General features: G+C 53.1%; 3 protein-coding genes across 4 annotated transcripts in view; 1 reads left to right on the forward strand and 2 right to left on the reverse strand.

Moving 5' to 3' along the window:
- Nucleotides 1–3,792: 3,792 nt before the first annotated feature.
- On the reverse strand, nucleotides 3,793–7,064 carry LOC105093380 (ubiquinol-cytochrome c reductase complex assembly factor 5). Its single transcript, XM_010985252.3, has 2 exons — nucleotides 6,701–7,064; nucleotides 3,793–3,897 (listed from the first exon to the last, which is right to left on the reverse strand). Exons 1-2 carry the CDS (start codon nucleotides 6,849–6,851, stop codon nucleotides 3,806–3,808), a joined length of 243 nt encoding a protein of 80 aa, XP_010983554.1. The 5' UTR covers nucleotides 6,852–7,064; the 3' UTR covers nucleotides 3,793–3,805.
- A 2,416-nt stretch (nucleotides 7,065–9,480) lies between these two features.
- Nucleotides 9,481–18,087, forward strand: NT5DC2 (5'-nucleotidase domain containing 2). The gene is made up of 14 exons (XM_010985270.3): nucleotides 9,481–9,813; nucleotides 13,308–13,492; nucleotides 13,676–13,750; nucleotides 14,013–14,068; nucleotides 14,178–14,271; nucleotides 14,491–14,619; nucleotides 14,731–14,791; nucleotides 14,873–14,975; nucleotides 15,093–15,194; nucleotides 15,392–15,473; nucleotides 17,198–17,284; nucleotides 17,370–17,510; nucleotides 17,596–17,660; nucleotides 17,744–18,087. The coding sequence occupies exons 1-14, from the start codon at nucleotides 9,582–9,584 to the stop codon at nucleotides 18,003–18,005; spliced, it is 1,674 nt and encodes a 557-aa protein (XP_010983572.3). The 5' UTR covers nucleotides 9,481–9,581; the 3' UTR covers nucleotides 18,006–18,087.
- Nucleotides 17,980–18,199, reverse strand: part of STAB1 (stabilin 1) — a 28,656-nt gene continuing 28,436 nt past the window's right edge. For both annotated transcript variants that reach the window (XM_031470489.2, XM_064496472.1), the window contains exon 70: nucleotides 17,980–18,173. In XM_031470489.2, the coding sequence (XP_031326349.1) occupies nucleotides 18,117–18,173 (57 nt within the window). In that variant the 3' untranslated portion in view covers nucleotides 17,980–18,116. The remainder of the gene's footprint in view (nucleotides 18,174–18,199) is intronic.

An 18,199-nucleotide genomic window follows, 5' to 3' on the forward strand; every position in this document is an offset into this window, starting at 1 on the left:
TTTGGATTAACCAGGTTTGGTTGTTCTGTTAAACCTTGTCAGATATTAGTTTCAAGCAGGTTTAATTCCTGCAAACCTTAATTATAGGCTGATAGAGATATAGCTGCCAATTTAAGGGAAGAGAGCTGCTCGGGCAGAGGCAAAAGTCAGCATCCAGATGTTGGTTCAGGCTCAGGCTGCATTAACACAGAAGCTGAATGTAGTCACACTGCAGGCTGAAGTTAAAATTGCAGAAAGTTGCTAATGATAGTGGAAGGAAAGGAAAGCATGTCCTATATCATAAAGCAGTGTAACCCATTTCAGATAGTCAGCTGTCTGTGGCCAAAAGAGACAGGTGGCCCAGATTATGTTTTATCATGCTTATAAGCTCCTAAAACATGACCACACTTTTAACAGAAAGTGTTGGTAAAATCAACCAACTGTTTTCCTCTAACATCACTTTGCAAATCCCTGTGGTTCTGTTCTCCTCTAAGAGTTCAGGGCTGTACTGCCATCTGTGCTCATGAGCATATTTTGAATGATCATGATGTATAGTTAAACATTCCAGCTGAACACTCTGAGCAGTACTAAGTATGACTCTGTTCCTTTTTAGTTTGAAAGTGTGCTAGCTCAGCCGAATGAAAGTTCACCTGGAAAAATAATAGACTGTTTCTATCCCCCAAATACATGTGGAATTCACATCTTGTGGATTGCACATAAATGTGGCAAGAAACTCCAAATTTAATACACGTGTGTGGAAACTAAGAACTGATACTGCTTTACTAGGGGAGAAATTGTTTCGGGAAATACAGTGGTCTAAGTTTGTAGGGGTTTTGTTTTTGTTTTTGTTTTTGTTTTCTAAAGAGAAGTGGGGCGGGTTGTGGGGAGCCTATAGCTCGGTGGTAGAGTGCTGCTTAGCGTGCATGAGGTCCTAGATTCAAGCCCCAGTACCTCCATTTAAAAAAGTAAACTAATAAAGAAAAATAAACCTAATTACCTTCCCCATCCAAAAAAAAAAGTAACTCTGTGAAAAAATCCAAACTTCAAAAAGAGAGATTTTAAGTTACAACTTCAGATTTTTTTTTTTCGGTTTCCAAAACAGAACTGCTAGATGAACAAAGATAGCCAGCGTATTTACTCTGTGAGTACTTTCCCTATCAGTTTAGATGATAAGGTGAAGCTCCAAAACCCACGTTCTTTCCTCAACACCCCACTGGAGGAATATTTCTAGCAATAAATGCTAATTAGATTTTTGTCCTAGAGTAAGTATTGTGGTTTTTGAAATGTGGGTTATTAAATTGTTTGCCTTGTAGCTTACACTAGGGGGCACTGCAGTTCTGTAAGCAGCACATAAGAGCACTTTTTTTTTTTTTAAACAGGGATATTTCAAATAGACAGAAGAATCTAAGTAAGTCTGAAGAGAGAGACAAAGAGATGAATTAGAGTTAAGCTTAACAAATCCATTCTAAGAAGCTTGTTTTTGCTTAGGGTCCAATTCCCACAGAAGTTTACCCTTTACAATTTTGTTTTCAGAATCTGGCCACTGGAATAAAACAACCTGCTGAGTTCTTTGGATTCTCTCCATCTGGGGAGCAGATTCAAATTACCTCGGCCCAGAGTACCTTCCAGGCAATGCGAGCAAAGTCCCAGGAAACACGGCACCATGGACCCGTTCCTGTTCCGCAAGGGTGAAGTTGCATTGGTTTCTGGGACATCTGTCAATCTGCATATAACAGGCAATTCAAACAGCTGTATCTTAAATAAGACAGGATCTTCTCCTCCTCTCCCTCAACAGGAAGTCTGGACACAGATCAGAGCTGGAACTGGCAGCTCCGCATTACCTTTTAGAGTCTCGTCACCTGTGATGATGGGCAAGCAGCCAGAGCTCCACCATTATAATAAAGTTACAGGATTATTTTATTAAAATAAAAAGGGAATGGCAAGAGAGACTCACATGTATTTGCTGAGTAAAAGTTATACTCCATTTATAGGTATTATAAAATACTAGCTATATTCTCCATGTTGTACAATACATCCTTGTAGCTTATTTTATACCTGATAGTTTGTACCTCTTAATCCTCCACCTCCATCTTGACCCTCCCCCTTCTCTCCCCCCACAGGTAAGAGAATTGCTCTTTAAACTTTAATAAAGTTCCCTTAAATAACCCTACTGTCTGGTAAGTAGGGTAGTCATATTCCTTAGTAAAAGGGTTAAAAAATTGAGGCAAAGTTAAAAGGCTTGCACCTTGGTTAACAAAAATTAGTTCTTACTGTAAGGCATCCAAATTAATGTGCTCTGAAAGTGTCAGTTTAACACAATACTTGCCTTGCTAGTCTGCTGTGAAGTCAGACATCGTCTTGTCATCTTCAAAGGTTTGTTGTCTTCAATAAATTGGCATTCTAATACATGTATTTTTAAAAGATGAAGAAAACTCTAGGAAAGTTTAACATGAATTTCAGACTAGAGATTCTCTCTGGGGTGGAGGCAGAGGTGTGGGCCAGGGAAGAAAACCACAGCAAACACAGAAGTCAGTTGGTTTTATTAGTATTTACAACTATTCTTTATAAAAGGTGTGCATGTTACATATTCTCTGTATGTATAGAATATTACTTAAGCTTCTAAACCTGGGGTTAGGGGAACAAATGGAATTAAGTCAACAATTTAAATTTCTTATGCAGCAGTCTAGTCACTAAAATGCCTGAGGTTAGGGTTACCAGGAACTCTCGAGGTGACAAAAGTGCATGTGAGAACCACTTTCCTCTCCCGGGTGCTGTTGGTCATCACTGGTCTTCACGCTCAAGCCATCTGAGCAGTGACTCAGTAGTGCTTTAATGAGATCTGAGTAATCAGTGGCTCCTTATACTGAGTTGGTTCTAACATAAATGGACTGACTTAAATTGGAAAAAAAAACAATCCCTTAGAACAGTTTGGGGCAGAGATCATTAACTTGAGGATAACCTGTGGCCTTAAGCACATGCTTCCTTATTCATGAGGAAGAGATAGAAACTATTTTGAAACTTAGTCTTTAATATGTAGATACTTTCTTGTTTGAAAAGATGTTGGATGTGGTTATCCAAGAATGGAAAGACGCCTTTGCTTTTTCTACCAGTTGACCCAAACTTACTCTGGGTCAGGTTGTAGAATCTCTCCCAACAGACTGGGCCTCTAATTAGGTGAAGTCTGTGGTTGCTTTACACTCTGAAGATTCACTTTCTTTGGGAAGGAGCAGTGTCTTTATCTTGAGGAGCTGGATGAAAGCAACATCTTCATCACAGAGGGGAGTGGAAACTGTTGCTCCCCCAGTCCTCATGGAATTCCAGCTCTTGTATGTTAGTAGAATTAGGCAAGGGAAGGGCTGTTTCTATTCCTAAGAGCACTTACCGTGAGTCGTGTGGTCAGGAATTCCCATCATTCTAACAAAACGTTTGCAAATTGGTAACTGGCAGAAATGTAGTCTGCATAATTATTCTGGTTTAAATGATCCTGCAATAGAGACCTTAATTTTATTCATATTAAATCTAAATTCTGCAGAAAATTAAACAAGGTTATCCTTTGTTGTCTACAACAGAGGACTCCACAAACAATTCAGACCGCACTGAAAAGCATCCTGATTGATCCTTGAATTGCTTAAGAAATACTTCATGAACTAGATTCAATGGGTAGGTGTATTTTTGGAGGAAATAATTTTTCCACAAGTGCTGTCCATCAGTGACTTGGGAAGTATTCAAGGAGAGGCAGAAAAACTATAAAAATTCTTTGTAAAGGCACAAGAGATCTGAAAAGTACGTTTTTAAAGGAGTTGAAACCAGTAGTAAAGTTTCATATTCACTTTATTGACTGCTGAAGTTCAGTCTCTGATGCATCTTCCAGCCTTCTCTGATACTGCCTTTCTGCGGCTTTTCTACGGTAGACATCGTCTGTATCAAACAAAGATTTTACTTAGATTTTTAAAAAACTAAGGATTTAAAAATACTCATATATTTAAGTAATTTAGCCAATAGCCTGGTCTGTCACCTGAATCTCAAAGGTAATGTTAAATTCAACGCCAAAATAAACTTAAAACGATTTAAATGAGGACTATGTTAATGGAGTTCCCGATACCAATAGCAGGGTCAGAGTCAGTGTCTTCAAAGATAGGACCATGTCCTAGCACACCTCTCAGCAATTTCTATTCTCTCTGAAATCATTCTTTTTCACTGGCCCCTCAAGGGCACTTGCCCTGCAGCTCTCTGCTGCTCCCTCTGCCACACCCAGGAACTCAGGGTGGGGACTTGAGGGCAGCTTCCTTGTTCTCAGCTGCTGCTTTCCAGATACTGACTCTTTACCCTTTTTCTCTAGGGCTTCTGCCATTTGCCACCATCTCCTCACTGGCACCTGCTGTCTATCACTTCTCTTCAGTTTCCGAAAACGCTGGCATCTAGCTCTGGCTCCTTGACCTGTGCCATCTTCCCAGGCAACCCCACCCCCCACAGGGATGAAGCACCAGCCCTTCACCTTCCTGACTTCTCCAGTCAACTTCTGCCATGTGCTTGCAGTGTTCCTCTGAAGTAATAAATTCATTCTCCTCTGACCTCAACCTCTACTACCTTTCTAGCCTCCTGATCTTGGACCTCTGCCAACTTCCCCAGGCCCTTGGCCCCTGAATATCTCCTCAGATCCTCTTGTTCTCTCTTCCTGCCCAAATCAGCTGAAATTCTCTAACTCATCAATATCAACTTTTTGACACACTCTCAAAACCACAACTACAGGTTACAACTTCCTTCCTTCTCCATGCCTCGCTCTGCTGCTTTGCAGCATAGGACCAACTGTTGCATCTAATCGGTCCACTGTGATGCCTGACAATCCTGTTTCCTCAGCTGTCACCCTGACCTTACTTTACCAACCCCCAAATAGCCATGGACTCTTTCTTCACAGAGAAAAGTCATCAGTAAAGAACTCTTCCAGCTCATTTCCAAGAGCTACTCCTTGCCCTGCTCTGATCCCATCCTGTCCCACCTTCTCTAGGGCCAAGGTATCTCCAAGCCCCTCTCCACCTCCTCTTCCCTGGTTAGTATCTGCATATCTTCGAGTCTCTCCTGGTAGGGGAGAGGGGGCTTCCCTCCCTTTCACTTAGTCAAACTTCCTGAACCTCTTGTTTTCTTTGATAACATACCCTTCTGGTTTTCCCCCTGCCTCTTTGGCCACTCTCAGTCACCCTTAAAATGTTAGAGTTTCACTGACTTTCATCACAATCTGCTTGTGAATGACCTACAAGCCTAGATCTAAGACCCAGATCTGCCTTCTGAGCTTCAGATCTTTATAACCATCTCCACCTCAGCATGTCCAAAATGGAGCCCAGGATTGTCCTGCCTGTGTTCCCCCTGTCCCAGGTTCCCCAACAGAGCCTCTACTCCTCATGAGTCCATTCAGTCACCAAGCCCTGCCAGTCCCACCTCTGGAGTGTCTCTCAGCTCCATCTACTTCTTGGCATCCCTTCTGTCCCCACCCTAGACCAAGCCACCATCTTAAACCTGGATAACCACACAGCCTAAGTATTCCTGCCAAGCTCCTCTCCACATGTGTTAATACACTGCTGCTTAAAACCCATCAGTTCTTTGGGATACATTCTTGGTTCTCCAGTCCCTTTGTGGCCCTGCCCAGGCACCTTTCTAACCACTTCATCCCTCAGTCTGCTCACCTGCTTCAGTCCCTCAAACACAGCACACTTTCACACCTAGGCCCTCATGACTGTGCTTACCACTGGCATGAGACACTTTCAACTCCATAAACATTTCCCTCATCTGGCTGACACCTACTCAATCTTCAGGTCCTACATGACGTGGTAACTTCTCCAGGAAGCCTCCCTGCACCACCTAGTCGAATTAAGGTGCCCCACAAAAGACTCCCATGCCCCCCCCCCACCTTTCCCCTCACAGCACTGATCACACTTGATAGTAACTGTATGATCTAGCTCTCCCATTAGAGCTCTTCTGGGGTGGGGAACCCTCTGCCTTGTTCATTATATCCTCTCACCAGTGCTCATTAAATATTAGTGAATGGATGAACAGAAGGACTAAATATCTTTAGAAAGCGCTTTTTTTTAAAAATGAGGGTAGACAATTTACAAGTAATACTGCATTTACGGAGAGGGAGAAAACAGAAAGGGCCTAGGAGTTAGGGAAATTTCCTAGCCTGTCCTCAGCTAGTGCTCAGCAAAGCAATGCCAGGCATTCTTTTCACAGTGCTGGGCCCTGGTGCCAATGACTCTAGCCTATAAAGCTAAGCAAGGCAAACTAGCTCCCTCTGGGATTGGACTGAAGAGTCCAGAGAGGACTAGGCAATTAGCACGAGCTTCCACGGACCCTCAGGATCCCACTCGCTTCTAGGTGCTGTGAGTAAGTCTATTCCTTACGCCCAATCTCACTGGCATGGGCAAAGGAAAAGCCTGAAAGGAGGGCGTCCTGAATGGAGAGAAGTGCCCTCCCCTCAAAGTGCAAGGAAGGTCTCAAGGTTGGATGCCAGTGTGCCTTTGTCGCCCCGTTTCCTGGAGAGCCAGAGAGGGTCTCTACAGCCCAGCGAAGGGAACTGCACTCGCCCTTCCAACCAGGATAAAATCAGCTCAGCGCTGAGTGGAATGTGCGGTCTGCAATCTAAGGATATCTCCCAGGAAAACGGCTCTCTTGCCGCCTCCTGCCTGTCTGAAATGAAAGAGACTGCTACACCCCCCCCGCCCCCACTTACAGAAGGTCTCCTGGCCCACGCGCACTTTAATCATGATCCACTCCATCGTTCCTCCCAGGACAAAAAAGAAGGGCAGGAACCTGTAGACGCCGAGTCTCTGCTTCCCAGGCACCCGCTGCAGAACCCGCCTCACTTGGGCCCTGGAAAACATGCCCGACCAAGGTCGTGGAGAGGGGAACGGCGGCGGAGTGTGGAGAGACGGGAGCTGTCTCAGCCCCTGGACTGGAGCGCTCAAATGAAGCCGAAGTTGCCCTACCGGTCCTTGTGGAACTCAGATGCCAAGCTGCTGTCGGAGCCTCGCACTGCTCCGCCTCGGAGCCAGCGACGCACCCAGAGCTGAGCCCAGGACCCAGAGCTGGGGCGGCTCCGCCAATGGGAGGCGGGGGTGGGGAATGCAAGCGAGTCGGCCAATCAGAGGTATCAGAATTTGGCGGAGTGCGCGTGCTCGATGAGGCCGAGCCCAACCCGAGAAACAGGCGCAGGGGCCTCGGCTCTGGAGGCGGGGCCTCCCACGTGGCGACGGCCCGGCCCCGCCCCCTGGGGCAGCCTCTGTGCACGCTGGTACTCACAGTTGGCAGCCGCGCCCCCCTACTCTACCACCGCCATCTTTTTTCTTAAAAGTCCTGATAGAAGTGATGACTATGATGGACTAAACGTGTACTGTACCACACTCTAAAATACAATTACACAACGCCTTGAATTTATTTCGGGATCGTGACTGGTGCCTACACTTCTAAAAATAACAGAACTTGATTGCATTGTTGAAAGCTGAACTTTATCACAACAAAAGCCTAAGCATCTTGTGACAACCAACCATAAAATTAATAAAAGCTATACTGTATGGGACACTTACTGCTATACCCGAACTTGCAGGAGCTTTTTAAACATAACATCATCTCTTTATCACAATAATCATAGACGACCAGAATGGTCAGAGTTTGGGCTTTGTCAAACCACATCCCTGCTCCACACATAGTCTCTTAGCTGGCCTGTGCCTCAATTCCATAATCCACAAAATAGGGATCTTTCTCTGATGCTGTGAGGATTTAGAGAGTAATACAAATAAAACATTGAACATAATGCCTGGAGCATAGTAATCGACCCATTAACATTAGCAATAATAATAATATGATGATGATGATGATTTATTGAGCCCTAGCTCTTTACATGTACTCCTGAACTTGCTGAACTTCGCCTCTATTTTCATTATCTCCTTTTTTCAACAGGGAACTGAGAAGTTAAAGAGCTTAAGCCAGGTAAAAGCAGAGCCCTGACTCCAGAGCCTTCACTCTCGCTGAGCCCCTGTGTTCGAAGATGTCTATAAGGGGCTATCACCTCATTACCTAAAGGTAAAAAAAAACTGGGGGGTATCTTTGAGGAAGAGAAATATTAGACAATCTAAGAAAGTCAAATAACAACTTAGAACCAATAAGAGAGCTCGGTGATGTGGACACAAAATATACAAAACAGTCTGGAGAACAGATGGAGCAAGCAGGGCCCCTAGAAAGGGTTGTAGGGTCTGCTGCTGCCTGGATAACCTGCTTTCTCCCAGGGCCAACCCCACCCAACCACACACATGTGTGCACACACACCTGCTTGGTATTCACTCCGGTTTCTCTTAGTGCCTCTGCGGGCTAGACACCGCAGAGCACCCATCTCCGTCCAAATGAGGCTTACACGTGGCCAGGTCCCCAGTGCCCACCTAGCTCATTGGGGCCCTGGTGGGGGAGAGGCCGCAGCCACCTACCCACGGGCCCACCCCCAGCCTGCGTCAGCACTTGGCCCAGGGGCTGGCACACTGTATATAGGTCCTCAGCCAAGGTGCAGCGAATACTGGAATGTACTCACACCCTTAGACCCAGCAAGGCCACCGTGGGGAGCATCCCGAGGAAAGAGTGCCCAGCTGGCCAGTTCTCTCCACTGACAAGACCCACTGGTGCAGGGAATGGCCTGGTACGCATGCGGAGGACTCAGAAAACGGATCTGAGTGGTAGAGTTAGCGGTTCCCAGCAGGTAAGAGTAATTTCGTTCGAAAGTCTGGTAATATTGCTAGAACGGCAAGAAGGGGTTCTGCGCAGGGAAGCGAGGAGTGGGGCGGGCCGGTGCGGCCATTTGCTGAGGTAGGAACCAGGCAGGCGCAGTGAGCCCTGGCCCACCTCCCCGCTCCAAGTTAAACGGGATCATCTGTGTCAGGCACGAGGAGGGAGAGAGAAGATACTTCAGCGGAAGCCGGCTGAGCTGCAGGCTCCGGAGATCTCACTCAGCGTGGAGCTGGCACCAGGAAGCGCGCGGGAAGGGCTCTTTATTCACTAGATAAGTGAGTGAAACGGCACGGCGTCAGGTCCGAGCGCAGAGCCAGTCACGGACAGTAGACGAACACGACCCCCGCTGCAGAACTAGGGGGAGGGGCGGAGGATCTGAGGTCCGGAGGACGGTAGGTGGAGGAAGGGGCGGGAGGACTCGAGAGCTGAGGGGGAGACAGAGGACCCGGGAAGGGGTGGCGCGGGGTGCACCCACCGCGCTCCCGCCTTCTCTCTTAGCCCTGGAACGTCGCGGGGACGGGCGTTCTTAGGCCCTCGGGCCTCCCAGAACGGGGAAAGAAGAACCGGGCTCCGCCGCAGTAGATACCGAAGGGGAACGCAGAGTCCTCAGCCGCGGGGCAGGCGGGGGGAGGGGGCCGCGGAGCCCTCCCCGCCCCGCCCTGCCCGGGACCTCCCGCCCCCGCGGGCCAAGGGGTGCGCCCATTGGCCGGCCAGACTCCTCGCGCCGCGCCCATTGGCCGGCCGCCGTGAGGAGCACGCGGCCACCGTGGCGGGCGCTCAGTCGGAGGGCGGCGGACGGGCCGGAGGGCCGAGGGCTGTGCGGGCGGCGCGCAGCGGGCATGGCGGGTGCGGGGCTGCGGGCGGCCGCTCGGCGCTGGATGCCGCGCCGAGACCACGGCGGGCCGCGAGGCGCCTCATCCTCGCCCTCCTGCCCTGGCTGCGGCCCCCCAGGTCCCGGCTCCCACTGCCCGGGCGCCCCGCGCTCCGCGCCCGCCCCGGCGCCCGCCGGTGGCGCCGAGCCCAGCGCGCACCTGTGGGCTCGATACCAGGACATGCGGAAACTCGTGCACGGTGAGTGAGCCGGGAGCGGTACAAGAGCCGGGGGTGTAGCCCTCGCGGCGGCACACGAGTGCCTGGGTTTCGGACAGACGGACCGAGCGCCAGGGTAACGCTCCCGAGCCGTCCTGGTCATCGTTCCTCTGGGGAAGCGCCATGGTGGGGCTTGCCGGAGCCTCGGAGCCCCACGGCCGGGCGGCTCTTAGGGAGAGGCTCTGGCAGGTGGTCCTGGGAGCCTCGGGACACCGGGAGGCTGGCGAGCGCGAGATTTGTTCCTTCGCTCAGTCTGCAGGAGCTCAGGGTTCCAGAAGCGGCCGCCGGAAGGCGGGGCCCCAGAGACTTTCCTCAGGGTCCCGCCTGCTGGGATACCGCGGCGGAAACGCCCCCAACCTCTTGTTCTCTTCAGGGCCCTTAGCTGGGGCGGGATTACTGGGGACAAAGCCAGCCGGCCGGCGGCGCAGACCGGAGCGGGCTCCTAGGGACTCCCGACCCAAGGATGCCGACTGGACTATTCGGACACCTCTAGATTCCGCCCTGGAGTCTGGCACTATGAGCCCAGGAGGGGACGGTATTGGTTGGAGTCGCCTGGGTCCCCTGGAATCCAGCAGGGTTGTTCCTCTATCCTCCCTCAGCAAAACGAGCTGATGAGGCCCAGGGCACCCTGGTGAGGCCAGAGGTCTGGGAGGGGTGGATATTTGTTCAGGTCTCTGGCCCTGCCGTTTTAGCAGAATATGTGGTTGGGTCTTGGCCCCATCACTGACCAGCTGGGTGGCTCATCAAGCCTGGCCCTTGGACCCTTGGTGTTTTGCATCGTAAAGTACAATTCTTGAGCCTCTGTCACAGGGTTGTGGTGGTGACTCGGAAAGAGGCCAAGAAGGGACAAAGGAGCTTCCAGAGGAGCCCCCCAGGGGTGACATGGCTTTCATTGTTTGATAAGACAAAGTGATCCTGTCTGGAAGATTCCAATTGACTGAACGAGGGCTTCTACTCCAGCTGTGTGGAGACCTGAGAGTGGTGGGTGGACAGGATTCACCTTTTGAGAAGCTGAAGGCAGAATAAGACCCCTGAGGAATGGTACTTTTGAAGCCATTGAGTCTCTTGTCAGGACCATCCCCACCACACACACCCCCTAGTGGACAGGGCACACTTGGGAGTGCTGTTCAAGGAGATAGTTTTCCTCTGGCCCTTGAGAAGACCCCCCCTGTAGAGCAGCCTGAGAAGCCTGCCGTGTAGGTGTTGGGAAGGGATGTAGGGAGGTCTAGTGGGCTTTATTTATCACTCAGGGCCCACCTAGATCTTCAGATCCTCACAGAGACACCCCCCCCCAAGCTCCTCTTGCTGTGACAGGGACAAGGTTGTTTCCAAGATGCCATGATGAGTGCCAGGATGGAGCAGCCTTGCACCCCCGAGTCCTGACTCTCCCCTCTGGGTTTTCTTGGGGGAGATTCCGGGCATTGAGGTAATGCTGATGCCTATGGGCAAACTATGACAGAAAGCCCGGCCTGCCGCCCCCACCCTCGCCCCTGTCTCAGCATGGTGACGTTAGAAGGCTAGGCCAAGGGGCAAAGTGATTGAGGCAGTTGGGTGACCCAAATTCACATCTCAACTCCATGGGCTACTGCTAGATGGTTTGGAGCAAGTGACTTCACCTCCCTAAGCTCCAGTTTCTTCCTATGGACGTTGGAGGAATAAATATGACCACCTTACGGGACTGGAGTCGGGATTGAACAAGATGAGCCTCTAAGGCACCCAGTAGTAACTGGGTGGTGGCCCCCCGCCGAGACTCTCATGGCTGCCATGAGGAGGAGTTGGCCTGGAACCTGGAGCCTTGGACAGGCCTGGAAGCTGGGGGCTGGACAGTAAGACCAGTGGACTTGAGGGGCCAGTGTGGGTGGAGGAGCATGTCTCCTCTCCTGGCCCTGTGCACCACCACAGCCCTGCAGAAGAAGGTGGGATCTTGTGGACCCTGGAGCTATGATTCTCTCAGTCTAGAAGCTGGATTAGGAGACCAGGCCTGTGGGCTGTTTCCCTGTCCTGCTTTGTTCCTGGGAGGATTGTCCATCACTGAGAAGGAAGAGTAGGCATGAAAGCCTGGACTTGGTCAGAACTCTGTGAGCAAGGGGCTATACTGCCAAGCAGACCCTCCCCTCCTAGGGAGCTGCTGAGCATTGAACCAGGAGTCACAGTTGGCACCTAGAAATTCAGGACGGTGGGGAGAGACATCTCAGAAGCAGTTCCCTAGAGAGCTGAAGTGTCTCATGTGTGCCCAAGTGAGGAGTGTTCCGTCTGCACCCGTAAGTCTGAAGCAGCTGCTCCACCAGGCCTGGGGCCACCAGAGGAACCAGCCACACCTGTTCCCCGACCCACGCTCTGCACTTGGCTCCAAAGGAAAGGGGGTAGGGGAGGAGCCTGTGTTCCAAAGGGGCCTTCATGGCAGATGTCTGCAGCGTGGCCAAGGGCTTCTGGTTCCAAATTATGATGATACGGCTGAGACAGAAATTCACTGGAGGCTCGGGCAGTTTGGGCCTAAAAGTCTCGGGAGCAGAGCCACCTGAAGCCCCTGCGAGGCAGTGCCTCGTGCACCTAGTCCTCCCTGCTCCCCTCTATCTCCCTGCAACCCGTTTCCTTGAGGGATGTCGGGAACGGGGAAGTGTAGGTTCCAGAGGCACACTGCCCATTTAATCCTACATTTGCTGAGGGTGCAGAGTGGGAATACTGCCCAGAGCGTTGTTCTGTATGACCCTCTTAGTAATTCTGTAGGTTGGTACAATTTTTATTCCCCCTTTAGAGACAAGAGGTGATCACAAGAGGTGATTTTCCTGAGATCATAGTCATGAGAGGGAAGGCTTGATCTGGTCTCTCTGGCTTCAAAGCCCATGCCCTTTTCCCATTTACCTCACCCACTGCACAGATGGGGAAACCAAGGCAGACTAGCCTCAGATCTTCCACCTCATCTGCCTCCCTGAAACCCCGGAACGTGCTCTGCGCAGTGTCCCACTCAGCCCTGCGGGAGCAGCAAGGGACTTGGGATGGCTATGACTGTCCTCAGAGGGGAGCAGCCTGGGTAATGGCCCAGAAGCTGACATTACACGTCCAGCCTGTCGTAATTAGCAATGTTCCCTGGCTAGAGGCAGCGAATGTCATTACGTCGGCCGGTGGGCGGCTGAAATCCGATTAAGAGAGGCCTAGCTATGAGGGCTGTGGCAGGTGCGCAGAGCTGGAAGCCTGAGCAGCGGAGGAGCTACCTGATACCCACCATCCCAACCCTACCTTCAGGCAAGATGGAAAGGGTCAGAACATAGCCAGGTGTCTGATGGGGCTTATGAGAGCATAGGAGGCATGGCTCAGAGCAACTGGTGGGCCGCAAGCGATGGTGTAATTCAGAACCCACAGGGTCCTTACCCTACCCAAGTGACCCTGGGGAGTGACTTCTCTCTGAGCCTCACTGAGCTAAGAGTACCATCCGAGTGTTTCATGATCGCCCTCATCATACTTGCACCTCCTTGTAGATCTCCTGCCTCCTGAGGTGTGCAGTCTCCTGAACCCAGCAGCCATCTATGCCAACAACGAGATCAGCCTGCGAGATGTCGAGGTCTATGGCTTTGACTATGATTACACCCTGGCCCAGTACGCAGACGCGCTGCACCCAGAGATCTTTAATGCTGCCCGTGACATCCTGATTGAGCATTACAAGGTGAGGCTAGACAGGCAGGGGGCCCAGGTCCTGGAGGCCGGCAGGGCCCAGCTTGGCCTAACCCCAGGTTGGAGTCATGGGGCTCCCCTGGGCGGGTGGCTGAATTGATCCCCTGAGGCAGCTGCTCAGCCAGCAGGTCTGGCAGTGCTGCTGGCTCAGGCCTGGCCTGATTCCCCCCAACAGTACCCAGAGGGGATTCGGAAGTATGACTACAACCCCAGCTTTGCCATCCGTGGTCTCCACTATGACATTCAGAAGGTGAGTGTCTAGACCACTGACTCCCTGGCCCCTTCTGACTGGATGTGGATTGGGGCTACTTCCTTAGCACCCCATCTCCTTTGGGGCGGTCTTTTCATCTGTCTACCCCCTTGGCCTCAAAGCTATAGCTTCCTCTTGATGTGCACGTGATCCCCTTGGTACCATCCAGCTGGGGCTTCAGCATAGGGGCTGGAAAAGGCTGGCTCAGAACCAATGGCAAACTTCCTCCTCACCGCCCATCTTGCTCCCTTGGTGCCCCTAGAGTCTTCTGATGAAGATTGATGCTTTCCATTACGTACAGCTGGGGACGGCCTACAGGTCAGTGCTGACTCTGCCCTGACCCCACCCCAGCCCACTTTCCCCCACCCTACACTATGGCCTGGGCTCAGGACCACTTTGGACTGGTGATGTTTGTGCCTCCATCCAGGGGCCTCCAGCCTGTGCCAGATGAAGAGGTGATCGACCTCTATGGGGGCACCCAGCACATCCCACTCTACCAGATGAGTGGCTTCTATGGCAAGGTACTTGCTCCATCTGCCATCCCACTGAGGGCAGTCAGCTCAGTGACCTCACTGTGGGTGCTGGCTCCCTGGGAGGTGGTGCCCACATCCCTGTGGGCCAGCCCTAACCCACAGGCTACACCCTTCTGCCAGTGTCCCAAGACAGAGTTGGAGCTCTTGGTCTCCAGAGCTTGGGGTGGTGAGGCTGGAGGGGTTGCCAAGTCAATGGTCCCTCCCCAGGGCCCTTCCATCAAGCAGTTCATGGACATCTTCTCACTGCCAGAGATGGCACTGCTATCCTGTGTGGTGGACCACTTCCTGGGCCACGGCCTGGAGTTTGACCAAGCACACCTCTACAAGGATGTGACGGTAAAGACACTAGGCCTGCCTTTAGGGTGGCAGGGAAGATGAAGTCCAGCCACAGCAGGACAGTTCCTCCTGGGCTCCGCTGTACCCTCACTGTCCCTCCACTGCCCCCAGGATGCCATTCGGGATGTGCACGTGAAGGGCCTTATGTACCAATGGATCGAGCGGGACATGGGTAAGGGAGGACATTCACCCTGCTGCGGCCTGCCTGGGCAGGTGCAGGGCTGGCCCTCACAGACCCATCTCCTCCTGTCAGAGAAGTACATCCTGCGAGGGGATGAGACATTTGCTGTCCTGAGCCGCCTGGTGTCCCATGGGAAACAGCTGTTCCTCATCACCAACAGTCCTTTCAGCTTTGTGTGAGCCCCGCCCCGCTGGGAGGAGGGAGCGGGGCAGGGGCCCTGGTTGGGGTGGATGGGCCTGGAGCCTCCCTCAGACACCTGCCGCCTGACCCACCCTGTCCCATCTCTGCCCAGGGACAAGGGGATGCGGCACATGGTGGGCCCTGACTGGCGCCAACTCTTTGACGTGGTCATCGTCCAGGCAGACAAGCCCAGCTTCTTCACCGACCGGCGCAAGTATGGGCCTGATGGGGCAGTGGGCCCAGGGAGCGGGGAATGGCCTCTGTTTACTGCACTGTGTGCTTGGAATGGGGACAAGCCCTTGCTGACATGTAGCCCATGTGAGCAGGGGGGCCTTTGCAGAGCGGAGAGGTGCCTGGCTTGGGGTCCTGCCACAGATTGAATGAAAATTAGCCTCTTTACCCCGACCCTAGGCCTTTCAGAAAACTTGATGAGAAGGGCGTACTGCAGTGGGACCGTATCACCCGCCTGGAAAAGGGCAAGATCTATCGGCAGGTGAGCACCGTCTAGGTGGGAGTTGCACCTGGCAGGGGCCCCAGGGCCTAGCCAAAGCCCCAGGCTGTGGAGGGGCAACCACACAGCCTCCTGGGTCCTGACCAGCCACCACACATATACTGTGGGTCTGTCCCCTCACAGGAAGTGGCTCCCAGGGCCCAGGCCTGGGCAATGTTGAGGGCTTGGCCTCTAGGCCAGGCTGCCTGCGTTTGAATTCCCACTCACTACTGGATAGCAGAGGGAGCCTGGCCCAGTCGCTTGGCCTCTCTGTGCCGTGCTTTGTTCGTCCGTAAAAGAGGTATAATACTCAGCTTGAGTGGCGGTATAAGCTCTCAGGTGGGCCGGACCTTCGCTAAGTGCCCAGTAAATGGCACTGATTTCACTTGAGGCTTGAGCACTCTGCTGCAGCCAGACAAGCCTGGTTGGGGCCCCAGAGCTGGGCTGGTGGGGGGTGGTTCACAGGCCTCTAGGGAGACCCCCTTTCCTGGCTGGCTGGGAAGATGAGAAAGGAGCCTTGTGCTGGGAGGTAGATATTAGGTGGCTGTTAGCAGGAGGTGATTAAGGCATTTGGCTCTGGATGGAATGCGGAAACCCTGGTGGAGATAGGGGGCGGTTCCAGAAAGTGTCGGGACGGAGGAAGCCAGCAGTTCAGCCACTGGCACAGCCACAGGGAGCTGCCTCCAGTTACCCAGTGTCAAGGCCCAGGCCTGGCTGCAGGTACTACTCCCACCCTGCTGGTCCCCTTGGGTGCAGGCTCTTCCCTCCATTCTGAGGGTGACGCTCTCCTTTGTCTCTAAGCCTGAGGAGGGTCACACACCTTTGTGGGGAACATGCAGTTTTCTTCTTTGGCAGGTTTAAGACTTCTTTATGCCTGATCTGAAATTTCACTGTGTGCTTGCTTCTCGGCTTTCTTAGCTCTAGTCCTCTCCCTCCCTCCGTCTGTCTCCTGTTGCTGGAGCCTCCATCCTGCCTGACTTGGCACTGGCACCACAAGTCTGTCCCTTGGCACATCTTCAGTATGTGGGCTCCACCCGCTCATACTTCCGTCTTCGAGGGGTCCCCTGTTCCTCAGCCTCTCCACTTGAATTTATTTCAACAATTAAGTCCTTCACAGCCACCTGTTCGCCCCCCAGCTTTCCTCCCCTGGGACTCGTACATGCAGGCTGCTCCAGTAACTCCTTTCTGCTGGGTGTATATTCACTTCTGGGCTGTGGGCTCTCGCCCTGGAGGCAGCAGGACTTCCTGCTCTGGGCCTTCCTCCTCCACTACCCCACCCCACCCCTTCTGCTGCCCTCGGAGCTTCCTCTGCTGTGTTTGAGCCTGGCTGGGTGTTTTCATCTTTTCTCTGGCTTTGGTGCAGGAGGGGCAGGCGGCCTCAGAGTAAGCGCTGCCATTGGTCTGCTCGGTCCCTGTGGGGGTCACGCCTGCTGTTTGTTTCCCACAGAGACTGGACTCAATCCCTAGCCTGGGGTGGGTGTGAGGCCACAGGGAGGGGAGGCTCAGGGCACCAGGCCAGGCCTACAGGAGACTTCCCTGCAGCAGGCAGACCCCCTTCCTGAGTGTGAGGGGGGAGGTGGCGAGGGCCGGAGGGGACAGCGAGGCCATGGGAAGGGGCAGCCCAGCATCCGGCCCTGCTGACTGGGGATGTGGGAGGACTGGGGGTAACAGCCCCGCGGGGTTGCCCTTGGCACTTTGGGCTTAGTGGCCCCCTCCCTGTCCTCCAGGGAAACCTGTTTGACTTCCTGCGCCTGACGGAATGGCGGGGCCCCCGCGTGCTCTATTTCGGAGACCACCTCTACAGTGACCTGGCGGTGAGGGCTGTGGGGCTGGGCCACAGTTGGGGGTGGGGGGAGCTCCTAGCCAGCGCTGAACCCTGTCCTCCACCTTGCCCACCAGGATCTCATGCTGCGGCACGGCTGGCGCACGGGTGCCATCATCCCAGAACTGGAGCGTGAGATTCGCATCATCAACACGGAGCAGTACATGCACTCACTGACGTGGCAGCAGGCGCTTACCGGGCTGCTGGAGCGCATGCAGGTGCGGGGGCGGCTGATCGTCTGCAGGGAGGCACAGGGGCGGCCGCCTGGGTGCACAAACCCAGCACGCACCTTGTCTCTCCTAGACCTACCAGGACGCCGAGTCGCGGCAGGTGCTGGCTGCCTGGATGAAGGAGCGGCAGGAGCTGAGGTAAGCAGGTGGGGCCTGGGCAGGAGTCCCAGCCCCGCCCCCTCCAGAGTCCCCCTCCTGAGTGCCCGTGTTCCCCTCTGCAGGTGCATCACCAAGGCCCTGTTCAACGCCCAGTTTGGGAGCATCTTCCGCACCTTCCACAACCCCACCTACTTCTCACGGCGCCTGGTGCGCTTCTCTGACCTCTACATGGCCTCTCTCAGCTGCCTGCTCAACTACCGCGTGGACTTCACCTTCTACCCCCGCCGCACACCCCTGCAGCATGAGGCACCGCTCTGGATGGACCAGCTCTGCACTGGCTGCATGAAGACACCCTTCCTTGGTGACATGGCCCACATCCGTTGAGGGCACCTTTATTGTCTGTCTGGACCAGGCCCAGTCCCTCCTGTCCTGCCCACTCTGGGCAATAAAAGCCATCTCTCTCCTGCTTGTTCCTCTGCTTCAGTCCCAGCCACATCACTTGACCGCGAGGATCCTCTGGGTGTCGGGGCAGTCCTCCTCCAGGAGCGAGTCCTGCGGGGAGGACTGTTAGTGCCTGG

Source organism: Camelus dromedarius, chromosome 17 (assembly GCF_036321535.1).
Source record: "Camelus dromedarius isolate mCamDro1 chromosome 17, mCamDro1.pat, whole genome shotgun sequence".
NCBI lineage: Eukaryota > Metazoa > Chordata > Mammalia > Artiodactyla > Camelidae > Camelus > Camelus dromedarius.

What these genes read in the sequence shown, in the direction of transcription:
- NT5DC2 (XM_010985270.3), top strand. Translation starts at nt 9,582, where the DNA reads ATGGCGGGTGCGGGGCTGCGGGCGGCCGCTCGGCGCTGGATGCCGCGC. An exon ending in ACCTCTACAAGGATGTGACG is followed by an intron (nt 14,620 to 14,730) that starts GTAAAGACACTA and finishes CACTGCCCCCAG; the next exon opens with GATGCCATTCGGGATGTGCA. An exon ending in AGGGCAAGATCTATCGGCAG is followed by an intron (nt 15,474 to 17,197) that starts GTGAGCACCGTC and finishes CCTGTCCTCCAG; the next exon opens with GGAAACCTGTTTGACTTCCT.
- LOC105093380 (XM_010985252.3), bottom strand. Translation starts at nt 6,851, where the DNA reads ATGTTTTCCAGGGCCCAAGTGAGGCGGGTTCTGCAGCGGGTGCCTGGG. An exon ending in CGTGGGCCAGGAGACCTTCT is followed by an intron (nt 3,898 to 6,700) that starts GTAAGTGGGGGC and finishes TGTTTGATACAG; the next exon opens with ACGATGTCTACCGTAGAAAA.